Consider the following 24803-nt stretch of genomic DNA (forward strand, 5'->3'; position numbering starts at 1 on the left):
TAACATTTACTCTTCATTTTCATTATGCTACAGTAAATGTGAAACCCTCCCACATGTGTTCTTTTTAAGCAACGCTCGAAGACAGTGGTTTTCCCAGGGGACATTTAGCAAAGTCTGGAAATACTTTTGGTTGTCACATTTGGGGGTAGGGTGATACCAGCATCTAGTCAGTAGAGGTAGAGATGCCACTGAACATTCCATAAGGCACAGGACAGCCTCCCTTTCCCCATCCCAAAGAATTGCCCAAAATGTCAACAATGCCTGATCTGGGAAACTCTGTTTTTTTCCCTATTAGCTAGTTGCCCTGAAAATTTTACTCTATGCCACAACTGCCTCTTATTTTAAAGAATAGCCTTTATTTCTATCTGGAACTTCCTAAATAAAAATGACAAATGAATAATGTTTAGTTTATATAGAGATAGAAAATGTTATCTTGTCAAGTTTACCTAACATCTCTTTCCTGCAACAGCAGTCCCACTTTAACAATCTCTTCAGGTTGTATTCACAATATATCATTGAAAAAAAGGGGAAAAGGAATTAATGGTTTTATTGAGCACCTACCACATCTAGCACTGTGCTAGGTAACTTATAATCAACCCTTAAAATTAACCTGAGAAGTAACTATTATCATCCTTATTATTTAGATGAGGAATGTACAGGTCAGAGAAATTAAAAGAAATGTCAGGATTATACAGCTAGGAAGTGTCATTAACAGAGTTCGAATACTGATTTGTCTAATTTCGAATCCCATATTCTGCTGAAACACTAATAATCCTCATTTGGGAGAGCAGAACATGGCTAGTGAATAAATGAAAAACACCAAAAAACACACCAAAACTGCCACCGAACAGTGTCCCAGGAAGAAGTTATACAATTGCCTAGTTTTAACACTTTTAAGTGAGCCACTAGATAAGCAGAAAAAAAAAATTATGATTGGACTACTGTAAAAATGGCTTATGTTTCTGCATGCTTTCTTGTTTATAGCTTAATGAAAGTTATCTTTTCTGGTCACCATGGTTTGCTTGTTTTTTTTTTTTTTAAAGTAGGTATCTCCAAGTGGTTGTTGTTTCTGTGGAGGGAAAATGAGTTAGATGGGGAGTGTGTGGGGGCCAAAAGAAGGAGGAAAACTTACCTTTTACTGTATACCCATTTTTTTTTTTGAATGTTCCATAAGATTTTCCACCCTTTCACACTATTTTTTACCTTTTTATGCTATTTCATTTTTTCTCCATGTAAAGTATTATTTTTTCAAAAAGATTAAGAAGTGGAATAGGAAATATTAAACTAATATTTTTGCCTGGAGTGGGGAAGGCAGAAAAGGGGAAAAACAGCAGCAAAGAAAATACTTATGAGCTAACACTCACTCCATTCAGGTTCTAAAAGATTCATAAAATTGTCCTTTTGGAAGAATCAGTTTAGAAAGTTGGACATGTCATTAAAAAGAGTGAAAAATCAGAGATGAATGAATTAAACTTACGTTAGAAACAAGGACAACCTCTGATCTTTTTACCAAGGTCACAGCTGAATTGTTCCAATTTAAGTGTGTGCAGACAAATCACTGATATAAGGCTTTTTAAAAATGCATTTAAATGGGAACTAGCGACCGGGCGCGGTGGCTCAAGCCTGTAATCCTAGCACTTTGGGAGGCCGAGACGGGCAGATCACGAGGTCAGGAGATCGAGACCATCCTGGCTAACATGGTGAAACCCCGTCTCTACTAAAAAAATACAAAAAACTAGCCGGGTGAGGTGGCGGGCGCCTGTAGTCGCAGCTACTCGGGAGGCTGAGGTAGGAGAATGGCGTAAACCCAGGAGGCGGAGCTTGCAGTGAGCTGAGATCCGGCCACTGCACTCCAGCCTGGGCGACAGAGCGAGACTCCATCTCAAAAGAAAAAAACAAATAAATGGGAACTAGCAAGGATTCTGAGTACATAATTATCTTTATATAATAGGTATAATCACTTATCACAAACTTACATTAAAACTGGAAAACATCTTCTTCTACACATGCGGAAACAGTGATCCTCTTTTAGGGTTAGTGTACTTATATCTCTTTCCTCTCATTTTACCGTTATATATTCTGAAAGTTCTCGGGTAAGACGGCTTTGCACTGTAAAAGGAAAATAAATCTTGGGGACCGCAAATCGCTAAGCTAAAGGGAAAAGTGAAGCTGGAAACTGCTTAGGGCAAACTTGCCTCCCATTCTATTCAAAGTCACCCCTCTGGCTCACTGGGATAAATGCTATCTTACTGCCTCCTTTGGAGCAGCTAATAAGAAATTTAAAAGAATGCAACCATTTGTCTTTTATCTACCTATGAACCGGAAGCCCCCTCCTTGCTTCAAGTTGTCCTGCCTTTGTTTCGAATTCCAGACAGAACCCAATGTTCACCTTACACATGTTGACTGATGTTTCATGTCTCCCTAAAATGTATAAAACCAAACTGTGCTCTGACCACTTTGGGCACATGTCATCAGAACCTCCTGAGGCTGTGTCATTGGCCTGTGTACTCAACCTTGGCAAAATAAACTTTCTAAATTAACTGAGACCTGTCTCAGATATGTGGGGTTCACATTTTGGTGACCGTGAAGGGATTCTGAGTGGAGGTGCCCCTGACTTTTGACAAATCTATCGGTGCTTGACACCAGCATGAGCTAACTTTATGGCTCAAACCAATAGTACTATTTGCTGATGTCTATGAGTGCCCCCTCCAGATAACACCTGATCTCTCCAAATTTGGTGGAAACCCAAAGTTTATTTTGCTATACAACTCCCTTTTTTGGGGGTTTCACTTGCTTCCAACAAGGAAAGCAAGATTTCCTGCTTCCATGACGATGGAGGGCAGGTAACTCCTTTACGGAGTTTGAACTCACTCCTAGCAGGGAAGATGAGTTTGACTTTTTTCCTGCTTCTAGGATGTAGAGAGCAGTCTTCAGCCTGAGACCTATCCGTAGGTAAGTAGCTGAATTGGGGTTTTGTCTTGGCTAAAGTTTAACAACTAGCTGATCTTAATTTCTCCTTACCATTAGAGCACTCAGTGATCATACTGTTGGGTCTTTTGTTGTTTGTTTGTTCTGGTCTTTCTCCCATCAGATTTGACAAACTCTACTTGACTTGGTCAAATCCGAGTGAGAATTCCAAATTATGGGTAACAAAGCCTCCTTAAATTGACTAAAATTCCTCACAGCTGCAAAAGAGGAAAGAAAAAAAACAAAAACAAAAATCCATGCGTTTGGTTTCTGTGTTTGTTTACTGTCTCAAAAAAACAAATGTCCTTTCATTTACTTTTCTTCCGCCCTATACCTCTTTCCCCCTTTGCTATCTGCAGTACCAAAAAATCTAGAGAAGGTTTCTAATGACTTGAATCCATTTAAAGAATTCAGAACAAAAGCGCCACTCACCCCTTTTAGAGTGTTCTGTTTTCCTTGTGGAGTTTCAAGAGTCATGGGCAGATTCTTCTTAAGTCTAAACCTCTGTCTTCCAGTATTCCATGACCTGACTTCTTTGGTTTGGGGGTACCAGAGATTATCTTGTACTGTGACAGGATCTGACCTTGGTGTGTGTAATGGTGAATGAGAGCTACAGAGTTAGGGGTGGCTGAGCACAGTTTACAGGAAGTGGTCTTGGCTGTTTTTTCTCCTAGGAAGTTGTTGTTTAAGGATCCTGATTCTACCTCAGAGACGCATTCTAAAGGGTCTTCTCTATTGCCTTTTCTCCCAAAATTAATCTCGATTTGGTTTTTCTGTGTACATTTGTGTGAGGAACTGAATTGCTGTTTTCGCAGGTAAATGAGAGAGTGAGTTTTCTCAGCTCCGAAGAGAAAGAGCGTTTTGCTCCCCCCAGCCAAAAGGTGCCCCTGGGTAACTGGGGGCCTAATGGGAGTGTTATAGGGGGTTAACCTCCCTCAACATACAATGGCCTTACAAGAAAATCCCCAACAAAAATTAATTTTTAAAATGGCTCGTCCAGGAAACGCATATAAGGCCGATCATCCCACGTTTTGAGCCCTCCCAGAGGTCATGGACCTCTGGAGAGAGAAACCGAGACACATAAAATGGCGGAAACAACTCAGTGGTGACACACTGTGGAGTCCTGCCCACAAGCAGCGCACATTGATCCACACATAAAAACCCTAGGCCACAGCTCGGTTCCTCCTTTTAAGAAAAAGTGGGAAATGATCTAAGAATGAGGAGAATGATCCCCTTTCAAACACTCCATAGGTTTTAGGGCACCACTACTTGTCAGAGTTTATGTAAAATGGAAGTAACACGGTCTTTGTGCACATTTACATTAAGGAAAAAGAACCGCAAGGTCAACCGACAAACTACAAAGTTCCTACGTTCTCTTTTTCTGTCTTTCTTTTCTGGCTGCTTTAAATCTGCTGTTATTTTTCTACTAAGATAAAAAGCACTGTTTGGATCTAACAGGTTTTTTGTTTGTTGTTGTTGTTGTTTTTGTAAGCCAGTGAATTTGTATTTATCTCATGGCTAAAGTTCCGAAGTAAAAGCTATAGGATCTGTGTGTGTCTGTGTGTGTGTGAGAGAGTGTGTATTTAAAAGGCCTTTATAATTTCCATAGCCCTATGTTTAACTGGCAATTAAATCCATTTTAATTTCCCTCTAGCACACTAGACTTTTCCTTTCCATACTTTATGGTGTAAACTTTGCTATTTGATTTTCACCTGAGTTGTTTCCTTTAATATGCAAATTAAAGGCTATTTAGCTGACAACTGCCTAGGATAGTGAAAAAGGTTATTAAGAATTTGAAAGTCTAAGGTAGGAAAATAAAGGTTTTTATGAATCTATAATATGTACTTCTATCGGCATGCCTAATATGTCTATGTATTTATGTGTTGTATACACAATGTTTCACTACTGAAAATATATAAAAGAGCTCTAATTGGCTTAAGAAAATAAAAGTGCTTGAATCAAATATTTTATCAGGAAAAAAGAGAAGACTAGTCAAATGCTTTTTCAAGTTTACGTAATTTAATAAAATCTTTAATAAATAAGCTAGCTTTAAAATTACTGGTAAAGTAATATTAGAAATGTCTTAAGAATTGCCAACATATATTTTTGTTCCCATTTATTAATCAAGCAATTTCATACTTATCCCTGCAAAATACTATCAAAGTGTCAAAATTTGGCATAGGGATTAAAAACCATAAACCCAGTCCCAAACAGAATGATCTCCTCTTGCGTAATTGTTAATAAATAAGACATTGATATTAGTTAAATGAAAATAGCTACATCTTGAAGTTAGTCAGATTATCATAACTTCTAATCTTGTGGCTTTAGGTGATCTAGTCCATAGGCAGTAAGATTTGTTCTGGGAAAAGGTTGTTAGTGCCTTTGTTTCAAAGCTCAACTATAAACGAAGTTCCTCCCAAAGTTAGTTCGGCCTATGCCCAGGAATGAACGAGGACAGCTTGGAGGTTAGATGCAAGATGGAGTGAGTTAGGTCAGATCTTTTTCACTGTCTCAGTTATAATTTTGCAATGGCGGTTCTGTAACTTTAAATGATGACTATTGCAGTTTTTATAAATAATGTAGGTAAACAATTAAAATAATTAGGTAAATGCAATGGGATAATTGTAGACAAACTCATCATAATTTAGAATCTAAAGTTATACTAAATAATAGATATTTCAATAAAATATATTGTAGAAAAACATTCTTTCTAAAAAAAAGTGTGCCCTTCTTAAAAAGGTGAACAATTTTTGACTAATTCAAAGCTTATTTAGGTCATGTATAAAAGAAGGTAAAAGGAACCAGGAAGTAAGAGGCATGCAAAGAAAGGTGTAAAAATAAAGAGGTTTTTTTGGTAAGAAAGCTTAAAAAGAAGTATCTTATATGGTAAATTTAGTCCTACAATAAAACGACTGGTTAAGAAAGAGGATGGTCAGGACAAACCACAGAGTCCAAGCATATCATGAATGGTCTAAGTCATAATAAAAGGATTTATTTTAAAAACAAACAAAAAAACTTTTATATAATTAAAGGGAAATTAAAATGGTCTTTCTAGAGATGATTGGACTTGATGTAAAAATATATACATATAGATAGAAACATTAAATCACTGGTTAAAACAATGAAATTTTCTTAAGGGACTGATTTACTCTTAATAAATTACAAGAGATTTTAATTTTTTTCTAACCCAAACTTCAACTTTTATTGCATCTCGCCATTTTCAGTTTTCTCTCCCCTTTTAAAGGGTGTGAAATTGTAACACTCTCTTTCAACTTATTTTCAGCTCATACAAGTTTTTTTCCTTGAGTTCTGTTTGTTATGGCCTGATGCTAACAATGTTTTCATGAATGTCCAAAGGAAATGTTTTCTTCCAACATAATATTGTGGCAGTGCAGGACTTTTCTGTTGCCTTTTAGTAACTGGTCTAACAGATTTTACAGTTTATCTAAACAATTCTATGCCATTATGATTAAGCTTGGTTTGCTTGGGGAAAAAACTGAAATTTAAAAAATTTTTTAATTAAGGTTATTAACATTCATGTATCTTTCTATATGTTCAAAGTACCTGTGCCATTGAGTTACATGGCTTTGACTTCTGGGCCTAAAAAGGACACTCAAGTCCTGCTAAATCGTAAACACCGACAGCAATTAAAGCTCATCTTCAGGCTCTGTAGAAAATGCCAATCAAAATAAACTGCAATTCTGAAACACAAGGCCAGAAATTAAAGCTATTCAACTCCTCAAGGCCCAGGGACTATCACAGAAGAGGCGGGCATGTGAAATTGGAAGGGCCAATTTTGAGAGAGAAAATAAGTTCAATTTCTCTATAATCATTCATATCAAAGGCACATTAATGCAAAACATATGGGTCCCTGTGTCAGATTAAGAAGGTTTTTGTTGAAGCATTAACTGACTCCTTAATAAAGGTTATAAAAACTGTGAAAGGCTTATGGAAGTTATATCTTATGGTCAAGATTAAAATTTTGGAGACTGTTTATAAACATTTAAAAACAAATTGAATTGGCTTCATGCTGTTTATATTAGGGCTTATTGTTTGGAGAAGTCAGTCTCCTCTCTCAAAGAAAGAAGTTTTTCACCTTTTTTTGAGTTATCATTTTGAAATGAATGACTTATTTTACAACGACCTGTATGTAATATCAAGTTTTTTAAACCTTTGATATTTGACAAACTTTCCAAAATCAAATGATAAATTATGTCTTTTTTTGACCTAATTAATCCCTTAAGACATTAGGTTCCATGAAGTCCCAAAAATGACATAATCTGGCTTATTTAGTAAAAAAAAATCATACAGGAAACATTGTCAAATAAGAAATGGTATTTCGTTTTCCTGGTCTGTATTTGTAGAGGTGTTATTAGTTTGTGTTCCAAAATTATGAGAAACTCCTATAATTCTGCTATGACTTAATGTACATCATCAATAATAATTTTAATTATTGTGTGCCACAGAGGTAACAAATTTCCTTGTCAACTGTGTCTTTGACTATGGCTACCCTAAAACTTTTGTCATCCATGGACAACTGTTACCTTCTTTTGGTCCTCTTTAGAATGTGGTTTTATAATCAGCTATAAAACTCTAATGGGTGCTCTTGAATGCATGTTTCTGATTGAAGACTGTGACATTAGAATAGAAGAAAAACTTTCAGGACTCACAGAGAGCTGAAAGGTCCATGAATATCAAGCAGAACAGGAATTAACTGCATGGACTGAACTAACAGAAGACTGAAGTTATCTTTTTGACTTTTTGCTTAAAATGTTGCTGATCCTTTTGTTTTTTTCAAAGAAACTTTTCTTTTGCACTATTGACAGCTTCTAACAATTTAGTAGACTCCTATGAACAAAATTTGGAGCATATTTGTTTCTCTTTACCTGATTTCTCCAGATTAGAAACTATTTGTGAGTATTCTTTTTTTTTTTTTTTTTTCGAGACGGAGTCTGGCTCTGTCGCCCAGGCTGGAGTGCAGTGGCTGGATCTCAGCTCACTGCAAGCTCCGCCTCCCAAGTTTAGGCCATTCTCCTGCCTCCGCCTCCCAAGTAGCTGGGACTACAGGTGCCCGCCTCGTCGCCCGGCTAATTTTTTGTATTCTTAGTAGAGACGGGGTTTCACCGTATTAGCCAGGGTGGTCTCGATCTCCTGACCTTGTGATCCACCCGTCTCAGCCTCCCAAAGTGCTAGGATTACAGGCTTGAGCCACCGCGCCCGGCCGGGTATTCTTAACTTACAGCAATACAGTTATTTGCGTAAGTGCAGTCAGAATCTGTTTTCATTTGTAAAAGGACACAATTGGAGAAACTAGTTATTTTACCAAGGCTTTGATTGGAATGGTGTGCTTTCCTTTAAGTAATCAAACTTGACTTACATAGCCAATAAAAGCCCCTTGGGAAAACTGGCCTCATACCTTGTCTACACAGTCCCTGTACAGGGTTTCTGACCTGTGGTAAGTAAAGAATGTCACTTTCTGACAGGCCCAGGAGCCCCACGTTTATCTTGGAATCAAAAGGAGAGGAATTCATCCAATTCACAGGTATCTGATGGTACAAATCCATGGCTGGGCTTGGCTTTAAAAAAGTCTTACCTGAGATTATTTCTATGGAACAAAGTTCCATCAAAGCCAAATTTAAAAGCCTATGTAGGCAGGGCAAGGTGGCTCATGCCTGTAATCCCAGCACTTTGGGAGGCCAGGGCAGGCAGATCACCCCCGAGATCCCGCCACCACACTCCAGCCTGGGTAATAGAGCAAGACTGTGTCTCGAAAGAAAAAAAAAAAAAGGCCTATGTAACAAAATAATTATTCTTGCTGCACTATATACAAATAATCAGGCCAAGCATAAGAAAGCAAATCAGTCCTACCATAATTTGTCCTTAGTGAAAATGAGACACTGGAGACAGAAAAATTATGTTTCAAAAACTATAGTATACTTGTTGTTAGATTCTAGTCCTGCCTAATGTTTTTCAAATTTATTATTTTCTATAGTTGAGACCAAATTCAAACTTTTCTTGGCTACAAGTCTTCAAAATAATGTTTTCAGTTTCTTTCCCTTCTTTTTTCCACCATTTTTCCTAATTTGGAGTCACTGAAAACTAAGCTGTGCTTTCTTAATGCCCTAAGAACTGAAGCTAGACTGTTAAACTTCAGAAGAACAGAACAGCAACTCAACACACATAAGCCACTTTATTTATTTATTTATTTTTTTGAGACGGAGTCTCGCTCTGTCGCCCAGGCTGGAGTGCAGTGGCCGGATCTCAGCTCACTGCAAGCTCCGCCTCCTGGGTTTACGCCATTCTCCTGCCTCAGCCTTCCAAGTAGCTGGGACTACAGGAGCCCGCCACCTCGCCCGGCTAGTTTTTTGTATTTTTTTTAGTAGAGATGGGGTTTCACCGTGTTCGCCAGGATGGTCTCTATCTCCTGACCTTGTGATCCGCCCGTCTCGGCCTCCCAAAGTGCTGGGATTACAGGCTTGAGCCACCGCGCCCGGCCGCCACTTTCATACCTGTCTACGGACGCATGGGCTTCAGGTAATGTGGCCTATATACATTTTCCAGGATTTGTTTTTCGTTTGTTGTTGGTTTTCTCCCTTCTTCCCCCTATTTTCTCTTCAAATGACATGAGACTTCACAACCTGCTAAAAATGAGCTTTCCTAGTAACTCAGACCTACCCGTCAAGGAATAAACCATCCTAGCCATGAGAGATCAGATGAAACTTGAGACTAGAGATTCATTTTCTTCTAAATATGCTTTCTTCAAAAGATTTTTAAAAAGAAAAGGGAGGAAATGTGAAAGGAAAATAAATCTTGCAGACCCCAAATCACTAAGCCAAAGGGAAAAGTCAAGCTGGGAATTGCTTAGGGCAAACCTGCCTTCCATTCTATTCAAAGTCACCCCTCTGCTGAGATAAATGCATATCTGATTGCCTCTTTTGGAGAGGCTAATCAGAAACTCAAAAGAATGCAACCACTGGTCTCTTAATTTACCTATGATCTGCAAGTCTCCTCCTGGCTTCAGGTTGCCTCACCTTTGCTTCAAGCTGGACCGAACCAATATTCATTTTACATATGCTAACTGATATCTCATGTCTCCCTAAAATGTATAAAACCAAACTGTGCTCTGAACACCTTGGGCAGATGTCATCAGGACCTCCTGAGGCTGTGTCATGGGTGCATGTCCTCCACCTTGGCAAATAAACTTTCTAAATTAACTGAGACCTGTCTCAGATATTTGGGGTTCCCAGTACTATGGTGCTCTTCTACTATGCTTGTGTTGAAAACAACACTGCAGAGATTTTTCTCCTTTGATTTCCAGCTTCTATTGCTCTTCTTTCCTCATCACTTCTATCTACTCCCTTACTACCTAGGCAACACTAACTGCCCTAACTGCTTGTTCCTTACTGACTCCTATCTCAATTTTATTTACTTCAGCTTCTCAGTTTTATAAGACTCAGCTCCAGTATATCTTGGGTTTAAAAGCCACTTGACTGGCAATGGAGTTCACAACAGCTTTCTGGGGTTAACTAATGTTAGCTCTTTCAAGTTGGCATTCTGTGATAGACGCTCTTAAAATTCCTGGCCGTTGAGAGTTCCAGGTTTTTAAAGTTTTTTCAGTATACTACTCCTTCACAGAATACTTCAGCTCTTACTTCTCTCAAAATAACAGAAATAGTTTTCAAGACTAGTGTAATGATAGGACTAAAAATAGAAAGACATTAAGTTAAATAATTAAGGTCATAGCATGTCACTTTCTGTGTTTAACTCTGTGTATGAAATCTTTCCTGGCCCTTGACTACTAAACCACAATTTCAAGAAAAGTAAATAGTTTCATTATTATTATTTTGAGATAGGGTCTTACTCTGTCGCCCAGGCTGGAATGCAATGGTGAGATCTCAGCTCACTGCAACCTCCGCCACTAGGGTTTAAGCAATTCTCCTGCCTTAGTCTCCCAGGTACATGGGACTACAGGCACCCACTACCATGTCCAGCTAATTTTTGTATTTTTAGTAGAGACAAGGTTTTGTCATCTTGGCCAGGCTGGTCTTGAATTCCTGACCTCACGTGATCCACCTGCCTCAGCTTCCCAAAGTGCTGGGATTACAGGTGTGAGCCACCACGCCCAGCCTGTATAGTCTAATTAACGTACTGAACAAAATACTGTATTTATAAATTCCCAAGACAGTTAACATATATTCATCCTGCACTTTAAATCTATTAGAGTACACATCTCAATTAACCCACCCTTTCATCAAAAACATAGCTTATCAAAACTCTTCTACTACATCTAAATATGATCCAAGCAACAGTTTGTGCCCAGAACAATCCCAGTCCCTGTACAACGCCACGTTGAAACCATCTCCTCTCTTATTACCAATTAAATCTCCTACCTTTCACAAGCTGAAGGTTTTCCTGGCTTCAAGTCTAGAAATTTACAAATATATTGTTTAATCCAACATAACAGTATACTTCTAGGATATGTTTCTGATTTGATGCAACTATGTCATCTTCTACCTCTCATCTCAAAATCCTAATGCCTTTAAAATCACATGGGGCCCACTGATTATCTGGTAAACTCAAAGTGTTCTACATCTAAGCTTTTAGATTCAATGCTCTGTCATTCTGACCATAGAAGTCACACCTTCCTCCTCCCACATTCACATCTGATCCTTATCCTTAATGTGTATTCTAATTCTTTAATTCTTTTTTATTCTCCAACTAAATTATCCCCCATCTGGTAATACTTAACTTTCTAAATGGCCTGAATCACACAGTCATCATTTCAATGATGTGCTCTTTAGAAATCCTTACATTTCTTGTTATACTAGTCAGCTCCATCCCTAATGCAGATTGAACACTACCATTCACTCTATCTGCCACCAAGTTGCTGAGTGACGCTTCAGAATAGTAACAAAACAATTGAGTTCCCAATAAATTCATACTTTCTTCAACCATGCCCTAATGTTTCAAAATCCACAATGATTTAATCTCATTAAATACTGATGACATATTTACCTAAATAAGCCCCCAACCTCCTCCACTACTCACTTTTAATCACAATCTCTCCCCTTCATCATACTAAAAATAAAACAACTCTAACCCTAAAAATGTTCCCTTAACTACTTACCACAACCCCTACTGATTCTTCTGGGACCCTCCTCCACCTATTACATATCCTCTTAGGCAGCCCCTCTCTACCTCCTCCTTCTCTGCCAACCTTTTTCCTTTTTTTCCCTTCTTTTCCCCCAACTCTAGAATGACCTTATTCTTTTACTTCAAATTATACTTGCTGCCTCGACCAAATGGAAATTACTCTCTCCAAGCTTAAAGATTTCACTAAATTACTGATCACTTTCTTAGATCATATTCCTCATGACCTCTTCTTCTCCTTGACCATTCTATAACACGTTTACAATCAATTCTCTTTTGCAACTTTCTCCTTCTTTGGCTATGGTGACTTTATGCAAGTGATTCCCCAGACAGTGGGAAAGAAGTGAGAAGAGGTATAACCGAATAATCTTTGAGGTTTTAAAAAATTTTATTTGCCACCCCACCAACTTCCCCAAATTTTGATTATTTCTTTGCCGAACACAGTGTTTCAGTTGACAATCACTGCCACAGTGAACCACTATGACTGTCTGTAGCACTCTGTATACTTCAGGTGTATTCAGGTAGAAAAGACTATAACCAGTACCCTAAACATTATCTTGGTTTTATTCTCACTCCTCTGGTCATTTTTTTTTAAGTTCTTACAGTGCTTTTACTAATAACTAGGTAGATAAAATAATATCTTAAGACTATTTAGATGAGGTATAAAGAAGCACAATATAATCAACACCAATCCAGGTTTAAGAACGAGAACATTATCATTATCTTTCAAGCCCTTCTGTGAGGCCCTCTTCAAATACAGATCTTCTCTTGTCTTCCAGAAAAAAAAAATCACAATCCTAAATTGAAATCATCTTGTGCTTTTCTTTAACTTAACCATATGTTTGATTCTCTACAGTTTAGTTTTACATGTTTCAGAATGTCTACATGGGATCACACTCTAAGTACTCTTCTGTGACGTTTTCGTCTCATTTCTTAGAGTTGTTGAGCATCTGTATTTCGTTCACTTTTCTCTGCTTAGTATTATGCTCTGGCATGTGTAGACCGAAGTATGTCACTCTGGCATAAGAATTATTTTGAGTTGAGGGAAACTTAGAAAAAAACAGATATAAGAAAAGCTGTCTGCCCTACCCCTTCTTGCCTAGAAGCAGTAAATTCACAAAGGTGTCCCTCCTCTTCTCTTTACCAGGAAGGACAAAAGTTAATCAAAGGAAACAACTTTAGACAGCCAGAGGAATCTACATAACAAACTTTAATAACTAGTCTTCATCTACCATCAGTTTCCCACAGTTTGCTGCCCCTAGAGACTCAAGGTCCTTTTCTTTTGTCTGATCACTTCTTTAAAAATTTGTTTCTTTGCCAAGATACTATATACACTCAAGTTCTAATCAAACTTTTGAGTTACGCATCTCTGGTACTCCTATAGGTTGCATGTTTGATACATGTTAATAAACTTGTTTGTTTTTCTCTTATTTATCTATCTTTTGTTATAGAGGCCCAAATGATAATTCAGAAGGGTAGAAGGAAAAGTGTTTTTCTTCTCCTGTATGTGCATATACCAACATTTATACTAATATTCCGATTGGTTTCTGCTTTTCTCTATTACAAGCAGAGCTGCTATGAGCACTCTTGCATATATCTCCTGGTTCTTGGATATATGCCCACAATAAAACTTTTGAGTCATTGCCTATGCACATTTTCAACTTTACTAGATAACGCCAAACTATCTTTCAAAATGGTTATACTAATTCATATTCCCAACAGCAATACTTTTGTTCCTACTGTTCCACATTCTCTGAAGCACATGTTATTGACAGACTTAAAATTTTACAACTTGGCAGGGGTGAAAAGGTATCTCAATTTGACTTTAATTTGCATTTCTTTGATTCCTAATCAGTTTGTGCAACTCTTCATATGTTTATTGATCCCTGGAGAGTGTTCTTTTTTAATGTGCCTATTTAAGTTTCTTTGCCCATTTTTCTGTTATTTTTTTCTTACTGATTCATATGCATCCTATGTATATGTCCTCAGTACAAATCTTTAAGTTATAAAAATAATAGGAAACACTTATGCAGCACTGTTATATTTTACATTATATATTTAATTCCTATAGCAACCCAACAAGGTAAGTGCTATTACTACTTTTACAGATAAGAAAACTCAAGTCACAAAGTAGTTAAATAAAACTTTGTGTTTTAGGATTACCTTCCCTATTTATAGACTTTTGTTCTTCCACATGAAGTTCGGGAAAAAATACAACAAAACGAAAATCTGCCAGTATTTTTTTAACTGATGTTGAATTTAACTAAACTTTCAACAGTTTTATAATTTTCTCTATGAATGTGTTGTATGTCTTATGTTTGTCCGTTGTTTTTTATTTTTGATGCTACTATATAATCTTTTTTTAAATGACATTTTAAAACATGGCAGATATACAGAAACAGCTGATTTTGTATACTGATTTTAAATCCAGCAAACCCATCAAACTCTCATTAATCCTGATAGCTAGTAGACATTCTTTGGCTTTCTATGTAGATTATCATATTATCCATGAATAATGACTGTTTAGTTTTTCTTTTCTAATCCCTACCTTTTTGACTTAGGCAGTGGCTAGTTACTCAGTAAAATGTTAACGACAGAAGTAATGACAACGAAGGAAAGCCAAAAAAAAAAAAAGTAATGAAAAGTAATGAAAGACAACAGGCTTGCTCCTAATCATAAAGAAAATGTTTCCAATTTTTCACTATAAAATACATTTGTTTTAGTAAATTCATTTTATCAAGTTAAAGATTGCCTGAACCCGGGAGGCAGAGGTTGTAGTGAGCTGAGATCGTGCCACTGTACTTCAGCCTGGGGGACAGAGCAAGGCTCCTTCTAAAAGAAACACAAAAAACAAAAAATAACACTATCTTCTGTTCCCATTTTATTAAGAGCTTTTCTAAACCCATGAACGAATGCTTAAGGCCTTTTCTGCATTGATTGAATCATATATGTTTTATTCTTTAATCTGTTAATGTTGCATATTATATTGATTTCCCATCCCATAATGAAGCCAGCCTTAAACTCCTGGGATAAATCCAACTGCCTGCATTGTATGTTTTCTATATTGCTGAATTTAATTTGCTAACATTTAAGATTCTTATACCAATTTAGAAGGGAGAGAGAGAAATTACAGACTACTATAGGTTGTGGAATTGTAGTTATGCTAGCCTCACAAAAAGGTTATGTGTTCCCTTTCTATATTCTTTCTATATTCTAGAAGAATTTGCATAAATTGGTTATTATTAATTTGTTCCTTAAATACTGGCAGAATTTGCTATAAAGTTCTATGGGCTTGAAATTTTCTTTATAAAAAGATATTTTCACTATTATTTCATAGTTATGGAACTAACCATGTATTCTATTTCTTCTTAAGGCAGTTTTAGAAATGCCTATTTTTCTAAGGGTTTGTCCATACCTAAATTCTCAAATTTATCAATATACTGTTCACCCTTACACAACACAGGGACTGGGATGCTGACCCCACCACACTCAGAAATCCCTATAGAACTTTTGACTCTCCCAAAACTGAACTACTAAAATAGCTTACTGTTGACCTTATCACTAACAGAAACAGTTAATAACATAGTTTGTATCCTGTATTCTTGCAATAAAATAATCTAGAGAAAGTATGTTATTTAAAAAATCATAAAGGGAAATACATTAACTTCATCCTTGTCGTCTTCATGTTGAGTAGCGTGAGGAAGAGAGGTTGGTCTTTCTCAGGTTGGCAGAGTTAAAAGAGGTGAAGGTGGAGGGAGTGGCAGGAGAGACGGGCACACTCATTTTAACTTTCATTTAAAAAAAAAATCTGCTTATGAGTGGACCTACACAGTTTAAACACGCTGTTTGTTGTTCAAGGGCCAACTATAGTTATTAACAGTCCTTATTTTATTTATTTATTATTTTTTTTTGAGACAGAGTTTTGTTTATTCATTCAATTTTTTTTTTTTTTTTTTGAGACAGAGTTTCGCTCTTGTTGCCAGGCTGGAGTACAGCCTGGTGCTGTACTCGCAATCATGGCTCACTGCAACCTCCGCCTCCTGGGTTCAAGCGATTCTCCTGTCTCAGCCTCTCGAGTAACTGGGACTACAGGCACGTGCCACCACGCCCCGCTAATTTTGTATTTTTGGTAGAGACAGGGTTTCACAATGTTGGCCAGGCTGGTCTCGAACTCCTGACCTCAGATGATCTACCCACCTCAGCATCTCAAAGTGCTAGGATTACAGGTGTAAGTCACTGTGCCTGGCCCTTATTTTTAACATCTGCAGCAATATTAGGCCTTTTTTGTTCCAGGTGGCATTTTATTGGTAACTTTTTTCTTGTCAGTTTGAAAGTCTTGATTTAATGTCTTTTCAAAAAACCAATTTGGGGTTTTATTAATTTTTCTGTACTGTATATTCACTTTCTATTTCAATAACCTATGTTATTATTTCCATTCATTTCATTATTATGTGTTTTACCCAGGAGTCATTTTAAAATATTTCCTACTTTCCAAACTTATTTTCCTAATGATCTCTACTGTATTGTACCATAGCAGTACATAGTATTGGTAGCGATACTATGAAACTTGAGATTTGCTTTATTATCTAGCATTTGGTTTATTTTCACAAATCATATGTGCTTGAGATATGCATTTTGCATTTATTTCGGCACAATATACTATATGTGTCCATTTTTTATTTAAATCTTCTATATCCTTAATTTTAAAAAAATCTGAACAATTATTAGGTGTTAAAAATCTCTCACTATGTTAATGGAGATGTCTATTTTTCCATGTAGTTCTATCATATTTTTGCTTTATATACTTTGAGGCTACATCAATAGTTACACACAAATAGAAATGTTATATTTATTGGTGAACTGAAATCTTTCATCATTTATTTAGCAAACATTTTCTCCAGTATCTTTGCCTCACAATTTCTTTTTGCCCAGTCAGCTTTCTTCTTATATTTGTGTGGTATATGCATTTTCCATCTTTTTACTTTCAACCTTTCTGTATCTACGTTTTAGATGTGTTACCTCGCCCAGCATATGGCTTAAATTTCTCTCTTTAAACTATTCATCTTTAAAACATTATGTCTTTATCTTTAGTTGAAATACTACAGATAGCCTTTTGGGGTTCTAGATTTATTGGAGTATCATCTATGAGACTGCCTACCTTAGACTGGCTCTGTGTTTTGTATACTGAGCCCCTCTGAAATCATAAAAACAGAATTCAGCAAATTCCCTCAAGGTAAAGGCTGGCAATCAAGCTCACCTTATCTTTCTGAAATTTTTGTCTTAAGTTTTCAACCTGTATTCTTTACTTTGTTGATAGTTTATGAATGCCTTTAAGATTTTTAGGCCAGGTGCGGTGGCCCACACTTGTAATTTCAGCACTTTGGGAGGCCAAGGCAGGCAGATCACTTGAGGTCAGGAGTTCGAGACCAGCCTGGCCAACATGGTGATACCCCATCTCTACTAAAAATACAAAAATTAGCTGGGTGTGGTGGCATGCATCTGTAATCCCAGCTACTCCGGAGGCTTAGGCGGGAGAATTGCTTGAACCAGGGAGGAGCAGGGCGCAGTGAGCTGAGATTGTGCCACTGCACTCCAGCCTGTGCAACAGAGCAAGACTCCGTCTCAAAAATAAATAAATAAAACAAGATTTTAAAAAAATTATCAAGCTTGTTTAGCTGTTTTCAGCAGGAGTCAGGCCAGGTACCTTGTTACCCATTTGACCTATTCATTCTTCACTGGCTGCACATCATCTTTCTACACCCTAAATGAAGGAAATGTATCAAGGCTTACTCTTCAGCTTACCAATTATGGTGCATTATACCATCCCCTTTGGAGACTTCGTCACTCTTAGTATAGTAATTACTATTTATTATAGTGACAATTACATTAGAATTTCTCAAAAAAATATATGTATACATCTTGATGATGGTGAGGGGAGATGGGGAATGGTTTGGGAAAAGTCCTACAAATGATATATACGCATACAGGAATAACCATATGGCCTACTCTATCCTAGGTGAGACTCACTGCTTTAACAACTCCAACTACTTATAACCATCTGACAAGGAAATTTACCTCTGGATTGACCTTTTTTCTGAGATTCAGACCTGCAACTTCAATTGCTGTATGAACATTTCCTCCTGAATTCCTCCCACCAACACAAACCCAACATGGCTGGATCAAACGTCATCTTCTCATAAATTTGCCCTACCTACCAGTTTCCAAACCTGTATAAAAGATATTATGAGTCTTTGAGGTATCCAGACAGATCTTTGATTCATTTTTAAGATGTCCTTTTTCTTTTCCCACATCATCACAAAGTCCTTCCTGCATTCATTTGTGTTAGTCTATTTCACTCATTTCATTCCTTTTGTCACCCTCTTATTGTAAGAGGGTGTCAGGACTGTTGCAGTCTATCACCAACAGAGCTTGCTTCTAGTCCCTCTTGACTCCTGTTCCTTCTATGTACTGCTATAAGGTGAATTATCCTTAAAACATTGTGTATCAGCCACCCATTCGAATATATTTAATGAGTTAAGACTGCCTACAGAAGTCTTCAATTGGTCAACAGCATATTTACTTATTTTTATTTTTTTTGAGATGGAGTCTCTCTCTGTTGCCCAGGCTGGAGTGCAGTGGTGTGATCTTGGCTCACTGCAACCTCTGCCTCCTGGGTTCAAGCAATTCTCAACCTCCTGAGCAGCTGGGCATGTGACATCATGTTCGGCTAATATTTTGTATTTTTATTAGGAATGGGGTTTTGCCACGTTGGCCAGGCTGATCTCGAACACCTGACCTCAAGTGATCTGCCTGTCTCAGCATCCCAAAGTTGTGGCATTACAGGCATGAGCCACCACATGGCCAGTCAACAGCATGTTTAATAGTTGGCCAGAGATGTAGAGAAGGGAAGAGGAGGGGTAACCAAGAGGCTATAGCCATTGGCCAAGCAAATCCCATTTCATCTTCAGTGTTTCAAACACTGGTAAATTACTGTGGAATGGGATAATGCTAGGAGCAAAAAGTATCCCTCCTTTTCAGTTGATGATGGATTTCTAAAATGCTGTGTATTTTTTATCAGTCTCAGTCCACCCAACAAAACAAAAAGGACCAAAGAAGGAAAAAGTAGAGCATTCTATTTAAAACTGTCCTTGCCGACCCTAGAGACCAAGCTCTTTCATGAAGCCACCTTCAACTACCTCAATCACTGGTGACTACTATTTTCTCTAAGAGCCACAGTTTCTGTCTACATGACTCAATAAGAAACTGGCATATGCTACTTACTATTATAATTTATATTATCAGCCAGGTGTGGTGGCTCAAGCCTGTAATCCCAGCACTTTGGGAGGCCGAGGCGGGCAGATCACGAGGTCAGAAGATCGAGACCATCCTGGCTAACATGGTGAAACCCCATCTCTACTAAAAAATACAAAAAAACTAGCCGGACGAGGTGGTGGGCGCCTGTAGTTCCAGCTACTCGGGAGGCTGAGGCAGGAGAATGGCGTGAACCCGGGAGGCGGAGCTTGCAGTGAGCTGAGATCCGGGCACTGCACTCCAGCCCGGGCCACAGAGCGAGACTCCGTCTCAAAAAAAAAAAAAACAAAAAAAACCAAAAAAACAATTATATTATCATGAACAAATCTTTTCTCCCTACCATGGGTACTATGAAGGACACAGTATCTAATACTTCATATACCTGATATTTAGAATACTATACACATAATTTTAAATGAAGGCTTAATAATGATGGTTCATTCATGTAGTATTTAGCATCTATATTTAGCTTTCTGTATGTCTTCTACATGTGTATTCCAGGAGTTCTTAGAAGCCAAGGGGAAAAAAAGACAAAATTATCTTTAAAAGTCACATCTCTGCTTTTTAAAATGCTGAAATGATGTAACTTACAGTATTTTTACATCAGACTTAAACTGACTTTCATGATTCAGGTGGGATGTCATGATTCAGGTGTAGGTGTTAACCTACACCTAGGTTGACAAATGGATACACTCAAATTACTTTTTTTTTTTTTTTTTATCTACCCTGGTCAGACTTCCCAGAGATTTACAAATAGGCTGATAATATAATCTAGGACTTCAGTCAACTATTTTATAATAAAATTCAAGGAAAAAGTTCAGAATTGTCTAAAGTGCCTTTCAGATATACACTTACTGCAGTGTTTATAAAATTGTGGTTTTCACTTTTTACTGATATAAGGGCTATGCATAACATTGTAAAACAGTCATTTATTTACATCCCTATTTCCCACACTAGCCTACAGCATTTTGACAGAACAAGATTTATTAATCTTTTTTCTTCGGTACCAAGCAGTTGCTAGGAACTCAATAAATGTTTATTGAAGAAATCTGTCACAACTCACAAGACAGATCTAAAAATCCATGGATATCTTATTCAATTATTGTAAGATAAATTATGTTATTATACCATAAGATATTCAATAAGATATAAATATTTTAGCTATTAATTATTGTTTTTAAAAAAAGGAGCCAGAGGGAAAAGTCAGCTAACAGCACAAAAAATGTGTAAGACTCCTTTAAGGTTTTTATGTTTTGATGACAAACAGAAACCAAATATATCACTTTTAAAAGAAAATGACCACAAGAAGCAGCAGGTGAAAAGTTCAAAACTACAGCTTATATTAATAATCAACAACTTTTAGAGTCATTCATTAATTAGATTTTAGTGTAGCTTATAAGTTTAAGACTAAGAATGTTTCAGTATTATCCACATTTCAGAAGTCATACACAGCAAAAGGCATATCATTACTGAAGATAAATATTTTGGGTTAACCTAAAAAATTTTACCTAGATCCTACCTTGAAAGCTGACAAAAATATTCTAATGAAGATGTTCACAATATTATATTTTTATTCTCCATTTCTCTTCGTCTGATAAGTTGTTTATATAGTAAAAATGACTTGAAATAATGTCATAATAAACTAGTACTTTGTAAGAGTAATAAAATTAACTATGAGTATCAATACATTTTCATGTGAGTCTTACAGAATTTCTCATTAATTTGTTAACTCTACCAAATTTTTAGTTTGAGGGGAAAATATTTGTTAGCCACAAGAAAAATGATCTTCAGACATTTCAATCATACCTGTTTCTGAGCTTCTACTTTTTGCTTTCTGGTTGGATCAATTGCATCTACCATCCATTTGATAGTAAAGTATGTCACTGCACCAAATATTGTCAAACGGAAAATTAAACCAACAACTTCATTCCGACTCAAAGGACGAGAAAAGGCTTCAGCATGTACCATCTTGATTGTTAACCTTAAAAAAAAAAAACAGAAATGTCACTAGGTAATAACTATACTTATTAAAATTGGGAGACTAACAAAGTAGCTTAAACTAAGCAACAAAAACTAACTTCTAGTCAAATTAAAATATTACCTACCTTAAACAAAGTGTTTCATTTTAAGGAGAAATGGATTTTTAAATGTTAAGTAAACAAACACATTTAAAGCTCCTCTTGCAAACTAGAAGTAGACTAGAAACTCAGATTTATTTGGTAGAATTAATCATTTTACTTGGAAAATAGAGTAAATATCTTAAGGTATTTACTCAAACAGCTTTAAAGAACTATTTCAGAGTCTAGGAAGTATCGACTACAACACTAATCCCACTGAAGAAAGGCAGCCCGACAATACTAATGTGATAAGAATTTCTTCTATTAACTGTAATGTATACCAGGTAATTTTTGAGTGAAATTCAAATTGTGAACTCACTCACTTTTTCCTCACACCTACTTTTAAAGGTTTTCAAGGCCTGCTTAAATTTAAACATGCCATTTTCTCAATTAATAAGTGGCATTAAATTTTGTGAGTCACACTATTGTTCCCAACAACCCAGCTAAGTAGGAAGCAATAGAACTTGGAAAAATCTTGAACTGAGACAACTACTACAAGAATACAGCACTCATCCAAGCTAAAGAGAAAAAAATGAGGTAAATGTGCCTACTTTTGCATATATCCCTGAACAGCTACATCAATCAAAGCTAGGCTTACAGAAAACATACACTCCTCTGTCAACGGCAATAACTACTCAGAAGAATAAGCTTGTTAGGGGTGATATGACTATCACATTTTGGGAGATAGGATCTTAGCTTCAAATAATGCCATTATACTTTCAGCACAGGAGTGTGCTGAATGCTATGGAATATATAAGAAAAAGAGAATATGTATTTGCACTCATATAAACATGACAAAAACAGAATTGGTATGGCTCAGCACAGATAAAAGTTAGGTACTGCATAAATATCCACAGTCCTTCCAGCTCTAAAATTTTCCTCTCACTACTACTAAATTAAAGAGCCTCTTCACCTTCCTCCCTCTAGAATAGCTCCAAAATTTTTTATTTCCTTTTATACACCTCACCTCCACTCAAGGATATATACTTCTTCTCTCTAATCAAAAGACTCCAAAGTATTCCAAGATTCCCAAGCACTCAAAACTATTCTAATCTAGAATCTAGCTCCAGAGTCAATTTTAAGCATTTTATCTTTCACCCCTTTTCAAAGGGACTCTAAATAGCTGGAGTCACTAGTATCTGAAAATCCCACACATATTTTCCCTTCAGCATATCTGTCTAGTACCCTGCATGGGCCATTTACCCTCATTCACCCTCAAATTAGTCAAATTCTATCCTAACTTCAAAAATCAACTTTACCTGCTCCATAAAGCCTTTCAAATCACATGAATTTTCTGTATTATTCATTTTGCCCTATTACACTATCTTAAAAAAGTCTTGCTTTTAATCATTATTGACCTTATATCTACTCAATTAGAGTTTAAATCCTTTTAAACAAGACGTATATCTTATGTACCTTTATAACTGTTACGCACAAAACAGACCTTTATAATTGCCACACACAAAGGCTATTCAAAAATTATCTGTTCAACCGATAAATTGTAACTGAAGAAAACCTCCCAATCATTCCAACAGAGTCGCTGTCAGACTTCTGAAGGATTTCCAAAACGTTCCACATTTCTCCATTATTAGGAGCCATTCGCTTCACAATAATTGCATTTAATTTAAACTTAACAACTAAATAATTGAAAGCGTTCATTTTGGAGGAAGAAACTTTGACCTAGGGATGTTAAGTGACTTAATTCATTCAAATAGCACTTACTGAACATCTATATACGACGCCCACTATATACTGGGTATACAATAATTGTTAAGATATCACCACTTCATTCAAAGAACACACTGTCCGGCTATTATATTAATTCTAAAGAAAGCAAAAGAAGCCAAACAGGAGAAGGCAACTAACTGAAATCTCTCCTCATGGAACAATGAGGATTCCATCAGCATGGATTCCAAAAAAAAACGGGTTACACAGTATTTCACTTCTCATAGGATGTAAAAAAACTGACTTTTCTAGTCTTTATTCCACAAAGTTGAAAACGCAGTTGAAACGTGTTATATCACTACGTGGAGTATACTCACAGGTGAAAATAATTTAGACAAGATAAGGGTTTTATTAACTTGACCTGTGAAAAGCGGTGGCATTCCGGTAAAATATTTTCATTTGTTTAGAGTGGGTAGAGTGATAAAACTGTCATCTATTGGATATTCATTGAACTACATGAACAAATTAGGGCTGTTATGCACACATCCCAGTCATCAAGATAGTAACAACTTTTAGTCCCATAAAAGTTCAAGATACAAAACCCGTTTATATCTTTCCCAATTCTGAAATTTTTAATGTAGTAAAGACTTAGGTCTACTAAGGCCACTTGTAAAATAGTAGTCCATCTTTTTACATTACTTCAAAATCCTTCAATGAAACTGAAACTTGTTTTGTAGACTGTAACTGTATATACTTTATTGTACACTCATGTATCATTCAGTCGGTATTGATATACCTGCAATGTAAGGCTGTTAAAGCAACACCACCATTAGAGCGAACATACAATAAAAGCTGCATGTGCAAACAACAGCAGAGAGTGTATTCCAATCCTGTATAAACATTAAGTTCAACAAAATGAATACACAAATACGTACATATACGATGACAATGCTGTAAGCAACTAAGAAACATCCTAAAACACTATAACCTAGACTTATTTGCTAGGCAAATATGGTATCAGGTCGTTTCATTTTAAGTTCTCCATTTCCGAGTAGAAAACTATGAAATCGTACTACCTCATCTATGAGCAATTTATTTACACGTACAGCATTCATAGCATAGCATTCACTGTAGCATTTCTCTCCTAATTCACTGCAGTATTTCACAAACGGATTCTCAAACTCAAAAGTCCCGGTTTTGCAGACATAAAGGCCCTACGGATACAGCCTATGACAATGAGGGCCTGCCAATATCCACAAAGAGGGCAGGTTATTATTAACATCACCATCTTCTGCGAAAGCGTGCCCGGCCCTGAAGAACCACCTTCGAGTCTGCACAAGGTGATTGTCGCCCGTGCGACAATCAGAGCTGGTTCATTCCAGCCGCCTGCGTCTAGGTTCGCCAGGTTCTGAAGTCTTCCGGGACGACCCCAAACCCCCACAGTGACCAGGAAGCCGACAAAGATTCCCTCGGGAATGGCAAGAGTTTGGGGAGGAGCTAAGCAGACCCTAAGGGCTCAGGCCCGGCCGGACGCCAAGGCGAGGCCCGGGACGCCCTTGGAGGTTAATCCTCTCGATACTAAGGGCTGCGGGG

At 36.9% G+C, this 24803-nt stretch overlaps 1 protein-coding gene across 3 annotated transcripts in view; it reads right to left on the reverse strand.

Moving 5' to 3' along the window:
• The window catches only part of ATAD1 (ATPase family AAA domain containing 1), a 95951-nt gene that overhangs the window by 47911 nt on the left and 23237 nt on the right, over positions 1–24803 (reverse strand). For 2 of the 3 annotated variants that reach the window (XM_033215542.1, XM_033215551.1), the window contains exon 2: positions 21235–21409. In XM_033215542.1, coding sequence (XP_033071433.1) covers positions 21235–21396 — 162 coding nt within the window. In that variant the 5' untranslated portion in view covers positions 21397–21409. Of the gene's footprint in view, positions 1–1976; positions 2110–21234; positions 21410–24803 lie in introns of those variants that run through there. The other variant, XM_033215559.1, reaches the window with a different exon arrangement.

Source organism: Trachypithecus francoisi, unplaced genomic scaffold, assembly GCF_009764315.1.
Source record: "Trachypithecus francoisi isolate TF-2019V2 unplaced genomic scaffold, Tfra_2.0 Contig00586, whole genome shotgun sequence".
Taxonomy (NCBI): Eukaryota; Metazoa; Chordata; class Mammalia; order Primates; family Cercopithecidae; genus Trachypithecus; species Trachypithecus francoisi.